At 35.7% G+C, this 18,313-nt stretch overlaps 2 protein-coding genes across 3 annotated transcripts in view; one reads left to right on the plus strand and one right to left on the minus strand.

Annotated features, from left to right (window-relative positions):
* Positions 1–9,846, minus strand: part of LOC149788634 (serine--tRNA ligase, cytoplasmic-like) — a 45,061-nt gene extending 35,215 nt beyond the window's left edge. Inside the window, exon 1 of the mRNA XM_089974722.1 lies at positions 9,615–9,846. Within this exon, the coding sequence (XP_089830848.1) occupies positions 9,615–9,750 (136 nt within the window). The 5' untranslated portion in view covers positions 9,751–9,846. The remainder of the gene's footprint in view (positions 1–9,614) is intronic.
* A 7,099-nt stretch (positions 9,847–16,945) lies between these two features.
* The window catches only part of LOC149788635 (uncharacterized), an 84,624-nt gene continuing 83,256 nt past the window's right edge, over positions 16,946–18,313 (plus strand). For both annotated transcript variants that reach the window (XM_089974723.1, XM_089974724.1), the window contains exon 1: positions 16,946–17,215. In XM_089974723.1, coding sequence (XP_089830849.1) covers positions 17,158–17,215 — 58 coding nt within the window. In that variant the 5' untranslated portion in view covers positions 16,946–17,157. The remainder of the gene's footprint in view (positions 17,216–18,313) is intronic.

Here is an 18,313-nt window from a genome sequence, read left to right on the forward strand (position 1 = left end):
GATGAGATTTGATAGGCATGTTACTTTTTGCATATGTAGAATACACGATTACATAGTAGATTTTCAAACTATTGAAGCAAAAAATTTGAATTTTTCAAATATCTTTTTTACATTTCACACAACACATTTTTAGGACATTAAATCAGTGAAAGAGTGATTCATTGCACAGAAATGGAGATTTAAATCACTGAAACAGATTCACTGTACAGATTTTTATGTCATCAAAAAGGTTATTCACTGTAAAAAAAAAATAGAGATTTTAATTCTGGTAAATTGACTGAAATGTATACAAAGGACCCTAAAATCTTAATACTGACTTCAAACTTACAGAAACATGTTTTAAAATTTTAAAAAAATCAAGTTGTATAATACTTAATTTTAAGTTGTATCCACTTCTCACCTGCCTTGATATCTACCTATGTATTTTCTTCTCTATCATACAGTAAAATACTCATTGTATAAATATTAACACTGATTAGAAACTTGGTATTTTTAAAAACTAAAACTAAAACTTGCCACAGTACTTTAATATTTGCACTGACAAATGAATTAAATAAATACATTTCAATATCAAATACCATTGCTTATAAGTCAAACTGCAAACAACTAAACATTAAGATCTGCCATAGCAAAATGCACATGCAGATCAGGGTCTATGTTGTTTGTTCTACTGATTACTTCTAACAAACTGCACAGACCCAGATCTAGCAGTGCATTATATTATGGAAGATCCAAGTCTGTGAAGTTTGCAGTTGATATTCTCTTATGAGTATGTTGTCAGGGAATAAGGCAAGAAAATAACTTGGCAGTGCCTTCTGTGAATTCCAAACTGCACAAAGACATTGAATTATGAATTCTGATTATAAGGACATATGGTTATATGAACTGTACTGATGTTTATAACATCAGATGGTTATAAGCTCATTTTTCTATCATACTGTTATATTTACCACACTCATTTATATTTTTTTTTTCTTACCTATTCACAGCATATAATATTTCAGAGTTTACATCTTTTTTTCTTTTTTTACATGTTCATGATAGTTTAGTTATGGCTAAATGAATTGTCAGTGTATATATATATATATATATATATATATATATATATATATATATATATATATATATATATATATATATATATATATATAGATATCATTGACACCTTAATAGTCATTGTGGTGGTCTTGAAACCTGTATATTTAATTTCATATATTTCCTTGTTCATTCACATACAAATTTTTTTGGTGCATTCTAGAATCCATTTAGTTTCTATCCTGTTACATATAAAGGTACTAAATATTTGCCACACCCATTCTTAATGTTGTTAAAAGATCACTCTCTAAGAAATGTCTTTCTTTCTTTCTTTGAATAACAATGAAATGCAGTTTTGCTGATTTCTGATTCCATCTGACATACAACTCCTTTCTGATGATTCCAGATTTCACTTCCATTATTCCAATTCTCTTCTTTAAAACTTCTGATTTTTTTGAAAAGTTTTAACAAAATCGGCTTATTTCAGCAAAATGTCAGAAGTCTCACAGTCATTACTATTAGCACATAGAATTTGACCTGACAATTGGATTTTTTATATTTTGTAAAGTTCTCTCATTGTGATCTGTATTTATATTATAAAAATGCGTGCAGATAAAGTCTATTTCTCTCAACAACAAATTCTGACCATATTGACAGTCTTGTAGCTCTGTGTTGTAATCAGTAGGGGGTCGAGTACATACTCCACTAGCATTGCTGTATTTATTTAAGGCATAAATTGATCAGTGCCAATGTCTATAAGGATATTTACTGCAGCACAATTTGTACTACATGTACTGCCAAAATATCATTAAACAAGAGTGAAAATTTATCAACGTAAAAGCACCTGACATTGATGTACTGCATTATATAGTTAATAAATGACCGAGCTGAGAAAAGAAAGATATTTTTGGAGAGAGTTGTTTCTTCAATAAAAGCACGGCTGCTTTTGGCACTGTTCTTTTGCACATTATACATGTAATTTGTCTACTAAACATTGGTTATGACACTGGTTTCCCTGCTCAACAAGAGTAACCACCATTCTCAGTGATAAAAAACATCAGACTCATTTTCATTCTGAGGTGATTACATGAAATGATAAATAATTTTTAAGTCATATCTTTTTAATACAAGATCAGATATGAAAGAGTATAGATTTGGTGTCAACACTGAAAAATGACCAATCCCAAAACACATTAACGCCTAGTGACGCCTTTACGGGGCAGGAGGTGGTAGCCTGATACACTAATGTGGGTAGTATTATAGAAAGGTAGACAGATGTAGCTCTACAATGATACCAAATAATTTGGAATATCTAGTTGCACTACAAAATACAGATAGAAAAACCTCAATTTTTGAACTCAAAATTCGCATGTGGTCAGAATCCGATTTTGTGTCTGGATTTTATACTTTTTTGTGTCAGATCTAAGGCAAACCGGTATGAATTGCAAACAGACAGATGAGCCATTGCAAAAAGTAGGATAAGATGGGCACTTGGAATAAAGAAGAGGTCTCCATACAAAAATAATGGCTCCGTTTAGAGTCTATTCAGAAATAGCTTTCAAAATGTGTTTCCTACTTGATTTTCAGGCAAAAATGACAAAATGCTCCAGGGGTTAATGTGTTAAGACCAAAATGACACAAATTCTTGACAGCAGACCCCTCAGGTTTTGAAATTGTGAACTGAGCTAATGTACATATTCCCTGCCTCATTTTCCCCCATGAGTGACCCCCATTTCAAATTTTGGTTAGCAAATGGCAATCTGCAAGATTAGCTAAGAACCTGACTTTAGTAAACTACCACAAAGCTAGTGTAACTTGTTAACAGTTAATCCTTCTCAATGCAATTATCTTGTGAAAAGAACCACCTCTCTGAATACCACTCTAACAAAAATTGAAAACTGTATGTGTATGTAAGCACCGAATTGTTTGGCAAATACTGAAAATGATGCCCTATTTTGATGTAACAATGTTTAAATTAAATTGCTTATGATACAGATGTAAATCATGAAAGTAATCAAAACTTTGGCAGAGTGATTTGGACAATATTATCAAATGATTGGTATGCTATAATAATTTAAGTGCACGTGATTTGTACTTGGGCACTATAGTAGAGATGTTTTAAAATTCTGCCAAAAAGTAAGCTGACTCATACAATAAAGTTGACATGATCTTCTATTTTCATTTTCCGAGAAGGACAGACCTTCTCAGAAAATAATTTTACTTTTACAGTGATATGGAAATGAATTAGTCACATTGGCTTCACACTGTTCTATGAAAGTCTAGCCATTAGCTATTCTGCAGTTTGGCCACAGCTAACCAAAAGATCCAAAAAGTGGAGCATCATGGAGGAAAATCAAGTGCATCAGGGTGAAATGTTAAAGGGAGAATGGATGTGTCCTGTGAGAATTTCACATTTATAAGACCCAGAAGCTCAGGTATCTAACAGCCATGTGTTTGTTTCTTTGACACTTTTAAAACTAAATATTTGGTCTGATTTTAATAGACTTAAATATAGGGCTATCATCCAGATTTTGCGTGAATTGTATATTGCAAGTAATCCACACATAATAATGAGGCAATTTTGCATGTGGTTGGCATGGATTGTTACCTTTCTAGAGAATATTCCCTATTCCAATTTTGATCAAACACATCTTGGATGAGTACAGTTATGAATAAGATCCATTTTTTTTATTTATAATGCTATCTTACTGACAGTTTCTGACCAAACGGTTATAAAACTTGGTAAATATGTTTATATAATCAAGATATATATTTTTTTATTATGACCAAGATCTACACATAGTAATAAGGTCATCATGAATATCACAGGGCTTGAAATTAGCAGTAGTCCGCTAGCCCGAGGCTAGCAGATTTCCTGTCGGACTAGTAACTTTCATAATGTTAATAGTCAGATGGGCTAGTAAGTTTCGGCTATCAATAGTCAGCTTTTGTTTATGCCATTCCTTAATAAAGACCTGACTTAGCAGATGTTCTGTAGAATCAAAGCAGTGGCCATTGTAAACACAGTCATAAAATATTAGCATGAGAAGATGAAGTCAATTTCTGCCTCGGAAAGGTGCGTTTCTATAACAAGAATCCATTCGATTTTGTGCATTTCGCTTAACAGTGTAAATTATGGCCCTGTCATTAACAACAGAAGTTTGGTAATTGATCCTAATTAATCTGATAACGAATTAAATGAAAAAATGACTTGGTATCACACTTTATTCACTTGACCACAGCAACAAACTATAATGTGGTATACCACACAAAAGAACACGGCAAAAACTATTCAAATAAATTACATGTAGTTTGCACGTTTTTTTGTTTAAGGTACTTTTTTTGTGTGCTCACTACCCTAATGCTCCAACAGTCACAAACAGGAAACTACATATTTTACGTTTCCATCGAAATAATTATAAGAATTAAATTAGTTTATTACAATTACGTTATTGACACATCCTTTCCATACAACAACTTTTTCTATGATGATAAGGAAAGTTTTTATATTTTTCCTTACAAGAATGAACAAATATTTAAATACACATGGATATATCCAAGCAGAATGCTGTACAATTGTTGGAAATTAAAATCTCTGAGCATGGGCATCTAAGATTTGAAAATTTTCTGCCTTATTATTAATATCAACAATACCAGGGATCGCCCTGGGCTTTGCCAATGTCGCAAATTGCGATTTTTTTCCTTATTGGCGACAAAAATATCCCATCTGGCGATTTTTTTGGCGACATACTTTTTGGTTATTTAATTTGTACATACAATCATGGATTTGGACTGAATAAATTTAAAGCCAGAACGAAAGGAAGCCACAAACTTGACTAAGCAATGCATTGGAATCAATCTGTTACGCAAACGATCCTTTGTTCTTATTGACAACCCTATCTTTACAGTGCACTGTTACATCATAATCTGCTTATGCTGACATCTGGGCTGAGTACTGTATGCTGCGATACAGTCAATCACGCTACCGCACTATACCTACAACTGACCGACTTCTGAAGACGCGAATAGAACAGATACAATTAATTGTATGGCTAATCCTTCTGTTTTTTTTTTATACATATACCAATACAATAGTTTTGCTGAACCTTCATAGAAAACTGATAACCTTTGAAGTACCGACTACTGTGTATAAATACAAAGCAAATGGAAAAAATCTCAATCACAATTACATCTGTCGCCAGTGCAGCATTTTACTCATTGATCTTTTCCTTTTGCCATCATTCCCGTGTTACGGCTGCAGAGGCTTAAACTCCGCAACAAGAAATAGCAAAAAAAAAAAAACAGGTTTGCATAATTAATAATAATTATTTATTTCTCAAAATACAGGAGTGAAAGAATCCCTAAATTGGGTGTGAATTTACGCTTATATATACGGTCCAATATTGCCAGGTGTTGACTCGTGTAAGTTTCATTCGTGGGAATGGAGATCCTTTCTTTCTTGTCGAGAAAATTTATACAGCATTCAGTGATCATTCTTGGGATTTAGGAAGCAATTCGCTACAAGCTTTGTGAAGCTAGCCATAAGGGGGGGGGGCTGCTGAGAGGCTACTGGTGTCACATGTCAGCACTGAGGACTGTGAACGTGGATTCAGTAAGATGAACCTCATAAAAACTGACATCAGAAATAAGCTCTGCATCTCATCTCTCGAGAATTTAATGAGAATTAGCATGTACAGATGTGAAAAATTAGACTTTGAAACTGCATTCAACAAGTGGGCAGCCCTAAAATCGCGACGGATCTTCATGTAACACTTTGTAACATTTTGTTAATGCTTGTTGTAATTAAAGTATTAACTAATCCATCTTTTGTAATTTTCATTGCCTGTTACATTAATAGACTAAATTAACACTTGGAAAAATGTACACTACTTTTTTGGCGACACTTTTTGAAAATTGGCGACAAAATATTGAGGTTGGCGATTTTTTTGGCGACAGCTTTTTAAAAGCCAGGACCATCCCTGAATACACTGAGGTTCAATTAATTGGGAACAATTACCAAACTTATGATTTATGATACCGTAATTGGAGCTGTTAAATACAATGCGCCGAGTGTCAGATGGCTTCGTTTGATGGGAACACACCTTTTCCAAATTGAAACTAACACTATTTTCTGATGCTAATATTTTATAACAGTGTTTACAATAGCCACTGCTTTGATCATGCAGAACATCCGCTGAAGTTAAGTCTTTGTTAGGGAGAGGCTATTTAATTGTGGGAGAAGGCAAAGACATGTCAGTGTGTCCCCCAGGGATGTAAAATTGAGGGTACAAAATACCCCTTAGTGTCAAAACTGTGGGTCAAATAAAAAATGTGGGGGTCAAAAATGTACTGACAAATTTTCATACAACTATTACTTTTTCAGCTTGAAATAGGATATTGCAACTTGCACAACATACTCTCTCTCTCTTTGTTTAAACATACAAATACACCAACATGCACAATTAACAAACAAATGCATTATCCATTCAAAGAATAATTTTATTAGTTCATATTTCTTTTAAAGTCATACTTTTAACAGTCTCCTCAAGCAATATTATTGCCCAACACATTAAAATAAATCTTTTTAACCAAATGGGAGTTAATTTACTGCCTTTCATAAAATGTGTACTATCATAGGTTTCATTGTACTTCATCCCAGAACATATCTATCCAAATATCAAGGAGGATAATGCTTCATCCTCTTTCTAATAAGTTACACTTGAACTTTAAGATCTTTCTTTTATTGCAGCAAAAATTAAAAACCAACAAAATCTGCAATGACCAGCTGACTTTGTAATCCAAATAACGCATTTGTCTCTGCAAGTTTACTGATTTCTTTGTTGTGAAATAATGTCTTAGGTTATAACATGTTCTCCAGATATCTTATGGCGAACGAGGGCAGATTTTTAAAAATTCTAAAATCCTGTCACGAAAGGATGATTCACTTTTGCAGTCTTTGCAATCGCGCGATCAGAAATCACACCAGTAATCATAATGAATGTGCCGTATTCCATTCAAGCGAATTATTTTCTCCATTTTTGATTAAAATTATATCCACAACGACTCTTTTGTGTTCTGCTTCTTTCACTTTCTTCGCTTATGTTTTTTAGTGCATGACGTTTTAATCTGGAGATCACTTTCTAGTGCAACAAGCCTTGAGGTTGAACATCTAGATGACAGCTTGCTGAGCTCGATGGAGAAATTCGCGATATTAGGGGAAGCTACTCCGTCATAACATTGCCTAAGCTAGTCTGGTTCATTGTTTTATATGTTCCCTGCGTTGCACTTTGCTATACGAATAGAGGAGCGCAAGGCAGGGAGCAAACAAAGCTGGGAACCAGTCAATGCCTATACTCGAAGTATATACGATGCCATCCATCGTTCAATGCATTGGCTATTAAATAAATCACAATCATATTATGAAAATCCTTTGCGTCAAAAAAACTCACGGCAACAAAATGTGTGCGTCATTTATCTACAGCGTGCATCCCTGATGCACAACTGTGTGTAAAGGGAAACACTGCATGTGTTTATTGCTCTGACTTTCTTATAAAGGACACTGTGCCATTCTTTTTCTTGCTTTAAATAATTCGCGTCAGTTATACAGTACTATAACATCTCGTATTTCAAAACAAGGCACAAGTCCCTCATAAGACAGGCACAATGTGGCCTTTGATAGAAGGTGTTCAGCCATCAGAAAAAAGCAAACGTTGCATGAGAATGATTAGGAATAACTCATATGATAGGGAAAAGAGTAATGGAAAGTTTCAGAAGAAATGGACAAGACAGGGAATGGCTGAATTATGACGAGGAAAGGAACGTTATGTGGTGTAACTGGTGTACGCAATTCGCAAAAGCAAACACAGAAAACATCCAGTTTTGTTGTGGGCTGTTTGAACTTTAAAATTGAATTGGTAAACGTAAATGAAAGCTGTGTGACATTGTTTTGTGAACAGGACTAGTAAAGATTTGGCAGGACTAGTAAATTTCTCAATGTACTAGTCCTTCTGGCTACAAAGAAATCTGTTAAATTTGAGCCCTGTATCATCAACTAGACTTCCTACCCATACCTGCCAATCAAAAGCAAGAGTACTTGATCAATATAAATGGAGGTTGCTCTTTATCAAACCCATCCAATTTGTCGATGACATAAAACTACATTTCAAGACTGGTAAAAGTTGGATCAGAACTACGACTTCAGAATGGTAATAAGTTAGCGAATCAGATGCAAGATCACCTCATCATAGTATGTAATATTTAATACATAGGATAATGCTTTCAAACCTCTTAAAAATCACTGCTTGTAATTTTGGTACAATTTATTTTCAGATGATCTGCAATAGCATGTAACATAAAATTATTATAAGCCAAAATTAGTGGCTGTTATAACAAATTTCTCTCATTTTGTTGCCTCAAACAGTAGTGGCAGTAGAAGCTGCTGCTGTTGTAGTGATCTTGGCAAAAAATCAATATTTTTTAAAATAACAAATATGAAAACAAATTTAACTGTTTAATCATCTGACCTAATATAAATCAAGTGTCCATTATAATATTTCTGTTTGTTACTTACAGGTGTTATTGGTATAAAGGGCCCTATGATCACGTTGCACCACTGGTTATTTTCACACTGAATTAAAGTTCATTCTTTTAAAGGCTAGAAAAATCTCTGCAACACATTTACCAAGCAGACACAAGATGACAAAATGGGAATACTGATCACTTAAAAAAAAAAAAAAAACTAGATTCCATTTTCAGGAATCAGATAAAAGCACGAGACATAATTACACACCAAAAATGATTTGGTAGGTTAGAAGTAAAATAGCAGAGTAGTCATTTAACACCAGACGCAGTATACCATAGTAGATGAATCTCAGATCATGTGTTGAATATAAACAATTCAAAGCACAAAACATGTGTATTGACCATTACTAATATGCACAGTCAGCTATCCAAATAAATAGTAAACATTTCTACTTATGGATAAAATAATATCTGTAAAAAGTAAGGAGCTTTGTGTTCACTTGTCTGGTTTTAGACAATGCACATGTCTGAGAGTCAAAATACTTGAATGGCTAACGTTGGTGGGCTACATCATTTGTAGAGAAGACTAAGGCAAAATAATAACCTTTGATTCCGTCATTTTATCTACAGTGGCCAAGAAGGCAAAGTTCACTTAGATATCACGAAAATACAGAAATGGTACGACATAAATGGTATGAGAAACCTTGAAGCTGTCCACTGTAACACCATACTTCGTAACAGAGTTTACACGACTCTGTAATCAGCCGAAATGATTTCTTAATCACTTTTGGTATTTCCAGACTCAGCTTCTGTTAATTCTGTTTGAGAGATTTGGCCGAACGTGCTTATACAACATTTCTGTTTGGAATATGACTCCCCACCCCACTCCTGTCCAATTAAACACAATCTTAGCCGTTTAAATTCGGTTCACGAGAAATTTCTGAAACCAAATAACGAGGTGCTTAAACACTTTTCCATAATTACAGAAGAAGAGGAACAATGCAGAAAAACTTAAAACTAAATTTTAAAACGTCAAAAACCAAAAATGGACACTTTACGTTTTCTCCATTCTGTATCGTGTTCTACAACTTTATCAACCAATGTGACGTCCTTAAATCTTTTGGCTTGAACTTCTCGTATTTTAGCTGGATCACCGCCTTTATCAGCTCGGAATAAGTCTATATCCAACACCATTCTTTCGTTGTTTTTTATAATTATATTATAGAGTTTAGTCGCTCGACCGGCAACACAAAACGTGGACGGCTTCTCACTAGTGCCTACCGGGGAATTGGGAATAGCGGAAGTAGAGGGGGGCAATTCATTATTTTATTTTCCACCCCTTAGCCTCATCGTTGCTGCAAATAATGATCAGCAATAGTATATTTAAGTACAAAACTGAGAGCATTAGAAAATGTATATTATGCTTTAATGTGAAATTATAAATATATGGCTTACAATAAAACATTGAAAACTATTTTCTTAAAAATAGAAAAAATAAGACCTCCACTGAAAACAGACATGAGCTAAGCATTGCATCATCCCAAAATCATCGTAAACAAGTGATCCCTATTTGTCTTATGTGACAACATCTTGCATCATATATATATATATATATATATATATATATATATATATATATATATATATATATATATATACATATACACACACATATATATATATATGCACGCACGCACGCACGCACGCACACACACACACACACACACACACACACATACATACATACATACATACATACATACATACATACATACATACATGCATACATATATATAACAATCCTTTCAAGTGCACTGGATCTAGGTCACGTGTGTCATGGATCGATTTAGATGATTAAGATAAATGTAATAAAATGACTATTTATTGCATTTATCTTAATAAGTTTATATATATATATATATATATATATATATATATATATATATATATATATATATATATATATACACACACACATACATATATGAGGAATTTCTACTCATTTGGTAATCAGAAATGACATAATGAAAATAACGATAAAAAGTATTAATAGTGCATGTTTTCCAAATGAAATTAAAATGGAACACAATTTCATCAGAATCCTTTCTTTTTTCTACACCCCCCCCCCCCCGTTCGCAATGGACAAAATAGAAAAAAATGTGGAGTGAGAGAGAAAAACATATTGCGCTGGACTAAAGCTTTAAGATAGAACTTGTACCAAGTAACCTACAGTAATCTGGTTCGTCGTAACTGTATATTTATTCTTTCCCTGGGGATCTATCTACAGTGTTCATACTATCAATGATATATAGTTGCAATAGCCAGTCGACACTATGCCTATATGTTAAATTTGTCGGTTACGAGGCACACATACTGTAGCGTATTTAACGCTCTGTTGCTGTTGTGGGTTTTGTTCATTATATAAAAACCTATTATATGTTCTTACAATAGATTATTAATTATTGAATATAAAAAAATGTCCAAATAGTCACCACTACCTGCCCCCTTTCTCTTTGGATTATCGTAGTTAGATAGGGGCCAAAATCCATGAAAATACGAGGGTTGGGAATTTTCGCTTGTCATACGGGGGGGGGGGGGAGGGAGAGAGAGAAAGCGAGCGAGCGAGAGAGAGAGAGAGAGGGAGAGCGAGAGAGAGAGCGAGCGAGAGAGAGAGAGAGAGAGAGAGAGAGAGCATAAGTAAGTCGTATTTCGACACTGTCAACATTGCTGTAAAAGAAGATCTGGGACAAAATATTTCATTCTCCAAAGGGAAAGTCACGGTGAAACTCCATTTTCGAAAACGATTTTCTAACGATTTGTTAGTGCTATATCCTGTGTACCGAGTAGTCGCTCGACAGCACGGACATGGTTTAATAGCTATATTGAAATCGTCCTTTTGTTCAGTGGCCCCAGTTTTGAAACCGGTGGAGACACGAGGATTTCACGCCTTGAAAGAAGCTGAGTTGACGCAAGGCAAAGAATTTCTCCAAAATGTCATCATCGACAAACAAAAACAAACCCAAAAGAAGCTTTCTTGAGAGCAGGCAATAATGTCTTGCTTCAAACGGGAAAAGACATTTTGGGTCGGCGAGGAACTCCAAAAAATAATCTGGATGCTGCCGAATCAGGAATTCCTGCTTTTCTTACACCACAGCAATGACAAGGCAGAAAGAGACGACAACGAAGACACCCCTCAAGATGCCTTCACACTCCAGAGCTAGAAAGACGATCAAGAAAAGAATAACTGCCCGAGACTAAGTCGTTTTTTTAATTATATTAAAACACAGGGAGAAATAAAAATGGTGCACCGAGAATCTTGCGTCTGTTCCAAGTCAGAACTGAATCTGTTTGCCATGTCACATACCATGATGACGAAGCAAGAATCACAATGGCTTTCAACTCATCTCTTCTTTGATAGCCTCAGCTGGAATCGAATTTAAAGTCAAATGACAGCCCGAAGATTACATCGATCTGAACAGCAGTTACTTGTACTTGAAAGTCAAAGTGAACAATACGGATGGTACCGATCTAGATGACGACGAGGCAGTAGCTCCAATCAACAATGTCATGCATTCCTTGTTCAGCGAGGTGGATTTGTATTTGAATAACAAACTGGTCAGTAGCAGCATGGATACTTACCCTTATCAAGCGTACCTGGAAATCTCTTAACGTACGGAAAAGAAAACCAAAAACGCCCATGTCCAGATGGGTGCGTAGTATGGAAACCTGACACAACGGGCGAGTTCGATAAGATGGCGGATAAAGATTGCACCAATAATGGATTCGATGAACGTCAAAAGAAAATTGCTGGAAGCCGATGTTTAGAACTGATGGATCGTTTTCATTTCGACATGTGGTTACAAGAGACGTATTTGCTGAATGGTGTGGATGTCCGCCTGAGACTGAATTTCAGCAGTACCTCTTTCGATTTCCAATGCTGCCAATTACAAAACCATCATCCAAGAAACCAGACTCTACGTGCGACGCGTGGAAGTGTTACCTAAAGTGGGAAACGACATTAGTCACACTTTAAGCAGAACGACTGCCAAGTATCCTATACTGCGCGTGGAAGTGAAAACTTTTACCATTCCGGCTAGACATCAATCAATGATCGACGAATAGATGTTTTAAGGACAGTTACCAAAACGTTTAATCATTGGTATAGTTAGCAATGCAGCCTTCAACGGATCCCACGATAAAAATCCTTTGAGGTTCAGCAGTTCGACGTGTCCAAATCTAAGTCAGTCGCGATGGCAAAACCTTGTATACCAAACTTTTGAACCTAACTTTGACAAGAATAATTGCCTTAGATCGTATATGTCCCTGTACAAAGGCACGGGATAGTTAGGGACCAACACCAGCCACGGCAATACATACGAGGGGTACGTAGGAGGTTAAACTTTGTGGGCATTTGATTTCACCCCAGACCAAGGAAGCGACGAGGAACATTTCCTCCCTATAAAATCCTGCCAGATCCATGTATAACTTCAGTTTGATAAAGCTCTTACCGAGACGGTGAATGTGCTCTTCTATGCCGAATTTGATAATAGGATGGACATCTACAGTTCGAGAGAAGTTGTTATAGGCTATTAGAAGCAATGGAAGACACTTGTCCCTCTTTGAATGGTGGAGACTCTTTGAAATTGAATGATAGGATTTCGTGGAAGCCGTGGAAGACGAAGGGGGCATACTGATGAAGTCGAAATTACTATAACAAGAACAACATTTAGTCTCCTGTTTTGCTAAACACCTGTTAGAAAAAAAGTTGTATTTGTCGTTTAAAAAAATAAAAGTGTGTCTATAAACACTTCGTGTCTTTGTTTTATGACCCACAACATAGAAGTGTGCCTATCAACACTTCGTTTTTCTGTCTTTTTTGGTTATGCTATGGACATTGTGCGTTTTGGTGTAAGGAGATGTTTTCCTTCTCGTCCGCCTTCAGAAATAAAAAGCGAAGCGTTCGTCAGCGTGGCTACCCAGCGTTCACTCGTTAACATTTAAGATGAGTAGAATCAGTAAATTATTGGAGCTTCAGATGCACTTGGAGTATGCCAGGCACCTCCTGGATGAGCTGGCCATGGAGGCAATCCAGGAAAGTGCCAGGCTCGAAGAAGAGGAGGAGCAGGAAAAGAAAGAAGAGGAGAAGGAATAAAAAAAGTGATCGGCAGTCACCTTACGTTAAGACAGAGCTGTGAAGTGAAGCCGATGTCGAGGTCACCTCCACAGAGACAAGCACCACAGCCACTGCCATCACAGAAACCCGTGTTCCCACAAATAGAGAACTGGGACCAAGAATTGGAGAGGCAGAGGCAAGACCGGGGGCTTCAGCGTCCGCAGGAGGTAAGGAGGCACGGTCCATGGGTATGGAAAAGGAGAAAGAGGGAAGTCTTTACTATCCTTCAAAATGAGACCACTCAAGCTGTCTCTATGCTTCCAAGAACAAATGTGCATTGGGAGCAAGATTGGACGCGCAGTTGTATATGTGATGCCCGACCTGGGAGATGTCACCATTAACCCAGTGCCTCTGAAGTTAACAAAAGACCCAGCCCTTCTAGAGGATAACCAGAACTCTAGAAAAGAGACTATTCAAGTTGCCAATTCGTGTGAGTGTGGAGAAGTGTGACTATAAACACTAACTCCTTTACTGATATGTGTGTGTTTATGTTTGTATGTGTTCGCGTACGTTTGTTTGTGTGTGCGTGTGTATTTGTGTGTGTTTGTATGCGTTCACGTATGTATGTGGATAGCACATAATGTTTTTTTCTTTCTCTTCTGTATTGATAGTAGATAATGGGTTATTTTATCTCCTCTGTGTTGATAATAGATATTGTGTTTGTAAGCGTTCGCGTACGTGTGTGGATAGTATATAATGTTTTTTCTTCTTCTTTCCCTTCTGTGTTGATAGTAGATAATGTGTTATTTTGTCTCCTCTGTGTGGATAGTAGATATTGTGTTTGTATGCGTTCGCGTACGTGTGTGGATATTATATAATGTTTTCTTTTTTCCCTTCTGTGTTGACAGTAGATAATGGATTATTTTCGCTCCTCTGTGTTTATAGTATATATTGTGTTTGTATACGTTCACGCACGTATGTGGATAGTATATAATGTTTTTTCTTCTTCTTTCCCTTCTATGGTGATAGTAGATAACGGGTTATTTTCTCTCCTCTTCGTTGATAGTAGATATTATGTTAAGTTACTGTAAGGGATGTTTTCCTTCACGTCTGTGCTTCAAGTATACCCATCACCATCATTCGGCTTGTTCAACATATTTAATTTAGCACAAGACAGACGTTGGCCAGTACAAACCTTTTCTAATAACTGACGACATATTAATAGATTAGACAGATATAAAGAAACATACATAGATGGTATACGCAAAGGGTTATATATAGTGAAATTTGTCTTATATATATTAACAAACTAAGTTTTTCTTTATATTATATGGTGTTTTTTTTTTTTACAAAGGCAAACCCTTCGATTTACAGGGATTTGTTTATCTGTTATGTGTCTATACGATTAACCGCGGCATTATTACATCGAAGTTCCGAAATTTTACAATAATTTAGGATAGCGATATTTTATTTACAAATTTAGAATGTACATATACTGGTTCAAATTGTGTATTTTGTCAAATTAGTGAATGTTTTCATGCGAAAAGGAAGAGATTCTTTGCACGTTTCATATACTGATTGATCCAGTGCACATTGCGAACAACACTGTTTGGGTGGGGTTACTGTAACATGACAGAATGCTCCAACGGACTTCAAAACGTAACTTCATTAAATAACATATTTTAATGATTGTGAGTTAACTTGTAAGGCCTTTGACTGCTGTCTTTTCTTATTTCTGCATTTAGATGTGAAGTTGTGTGTTGGCAGGTTTGTAGTTTGTGTATAAATTGTTAACTGCGGTCGTGCATGACAATCAAGAATTCTTCTTTTTCCGCCTCATTTTCTTTCTTCTTCGTGCGAATTTTGGAACTGAATATTTTAGTTAGACATGGGGGAAATCCGTGGATTCAAAAGTCATAGCCAACTCAAACATAGACATCACACAAACATTATGTGCTGTTTACGCGTGAATAGTGCTCTTGGCAAATATCTCTTGTAAGGTCGCATGGGTTTGTGTTATATTTTGACGCAACCTAAGTTTTAAAGTAGATAGCTTGATCACAATGATCCACATGGTTATAAATTCACGACACCGAAACCAAATCTGTAATTTGACATTTAATTCGAGTTAGACTTGTAAACGGATTGGTTTGTTTGGAGAATACCTTTGACAGACAATCAAAGTAGATCAAATGTTTAGCCTGGGCATCAAATGAAAAGCCAGCTTCTTTTACGTATTGATTTATGTCTTCCACAGATGTAAATCTCTTAAAATTAGGATGGCAGAGAGGTAATGAGAAGCATGCAACTTTTTTAATATCAGGGAACTTTAATTATATATAGAGCCCAATGGTTTTGCTTAATCCGTCTTGATTGAATATAGCAACTGACTGTCGGAAATGAACACTAGAATATAAGGGTTGGGGAGTAGTGTTGGTTCAGTGTAAAAACAATTATGTGTACAGGGAATTAACCCAAATACCTTAATCAAATGATACAAGTATCGTTAGTTTTCATTTGCATCTTTAATGTAGGAGAATTCCCCATTTCCTGTTGTCTGTCATCGGCCTGTAAAATTCAAGTCAAACTGTCTGGCGAGACCTCAGCCATATATTGATATCATTCAAGACATCTTATAAAATTACCGTCACGTACTAAGGGGGTGGGTGGGAGTAGACATGCAGGTTGCTCCGGAGGTCTTGGGGTGCTGAATTAGCTGATATAAATTAAATTTCAGAAGAACTCAACATTCTTATTGATAACTTTAGAAAGTGGAGACACTGTATTATTTATTATGCTCTCAATGTGCGATACCAATCCACCTTTAATTGCATGAGATAAGTAACGTTGACTGTCTTGCTAATATTACGGTGAATGTTCAATCGATCTATCGATCGAGATAATTGAACACAAAATGTATTCCGGTATACCACAATTGCTTCAAGTATTTATCACGTCTAAACGAAGATTACGCGGTTATGTAATCCTTATTTCTCTTCTGTTTCAATATTTGAAGCAGCATTATTTCCATGACATGCCTATATAATGCGCTCATACCACATTGTTTAAAAAAATACTAAATCTGGTGTTGGCTTGTTCAATACATTAACATTTGCAGTCAATCACTCATTAAACAAAGAAAAAAGAACAGGTAAGTTGCCTTCAACTCGGAAGTCGGGCCCGTACACTAGACAAGTTTTAACAAGCTTCGCTAGCACCTGAATATACCTACCTCTAGTTTCTTTGTGCGTAGTTGTAAAGTTACTGTTTCTAACTTAAGAGAGACCGTGGTCTAGTGGCGCAGACATGAACTTGATCAATACCGCGGACGTCGTGTTTTTTCTTCTGGATATTTAAGCTGAAAATTTGAAAATGACATTGATATAATATATTTATAAAAAGTTAGTCGCAAGGATTTACTAGTATTTGAGTATTGAATTCATATTTGTTTCCGCAATTATTCGCATTCATGAAGTAAATTCTGCAAGATGGGAAACCACCATAGTCCCAAAAAGATCGACACTGTCGAGAAGAACGACGAGACAGGTACTCTCTCTCTGTCTCTCTCTGACTCTCTCTCTCTCTGTGTATATAGTGTAAGACCAATTTCTTCCTCGCTGAAAACGCTTTCCTCAAGATAAAGATAATATGAATTTGTATCGAATATTGAATATCACCATAAAAGTTAAAAGTGATATGAATCGTCCTATGAAAGATACAACGGTAAAATAGAGAGACATTCACTTTATTTCCATTGTGATTCTGAATTGCTTATAACAGTAGAAGCAATATGCAATATTATGGAATAAACCTGAAAATAACATTCCGCTAGTAGGTTTTCACGTACGGGATACTATCGGGTAAAATGGGAATTAACATTGTGGGATACTGTGGGTCAAACATAAACTTCTCATGGTTGAACGATATGAAATCAAACAGGAAATGCAATGTTGAAAATGTCCCTCCAAGCCAACACACCGATATGGAATCTAACGGGAAATATAATGTTAAAAACGTCCCTCCAACCCAACACACCGTGTGTAGTTGACCAATACCCCGTACCTAGTATCCTACGAGCCTAGTATCCTACGAGAAAGGTATACTGAAATCACATACTTTCACCTACAGGAGGTGTATTAATGTCATGCATCTGTGTTGTCTTTTTAACGTTTGGTACATGACTGTACATTCTGTTTTAATATAATGCGATATACATATAGTGTTCGCTTGGGTCAGTCCTAGAAAAATGAACCTGTGCAGAGTTATGGGTAATTTTTTGATTAGATGATTGCATATTGCGACATATGTCATTTGGGGATTATTGTTAAATATGTCACGTGTGGATGAAGTTCGATAGAAATGTATTGTGAAATGTAGTCGTGGGGATGTATATAAGAAAGAAGCTCTACACAGTGATTCATATTTCCTATTATTTTTTTTTTATCAGTCTGCAGGTGTATTTAATGTTGTCATGAGATTTAATTTGTGAGGAATTATTTATTTAAATCCGGAATTTCATAGTGGTCATTCGCCCGTTGTGGCAACTGTTCTCAAGAGAACTCAACAAGGTGTTGTCAAGCGTTGATTCAACCAACATCACGTCCAGAATGCTGCGTAATCCAGAGTAGTACACGTATGTCAAGA

Source organism: Sinohyriopsis cumingii, chromosome 11 (genome assembly GCF_028554795.1).
Source record: "Sinohyriopsis cumingii isolate HCF-2022 chromosome 11, ASM2855479v2, whole genome shotgun sequence".
Lineage (NCBI taxonomy): Eukaryota > Metazoa > Mollusca > Bivalvia > Unionida > Unionidae > Sinohyriopsis > Sinohyriopsis cumingii.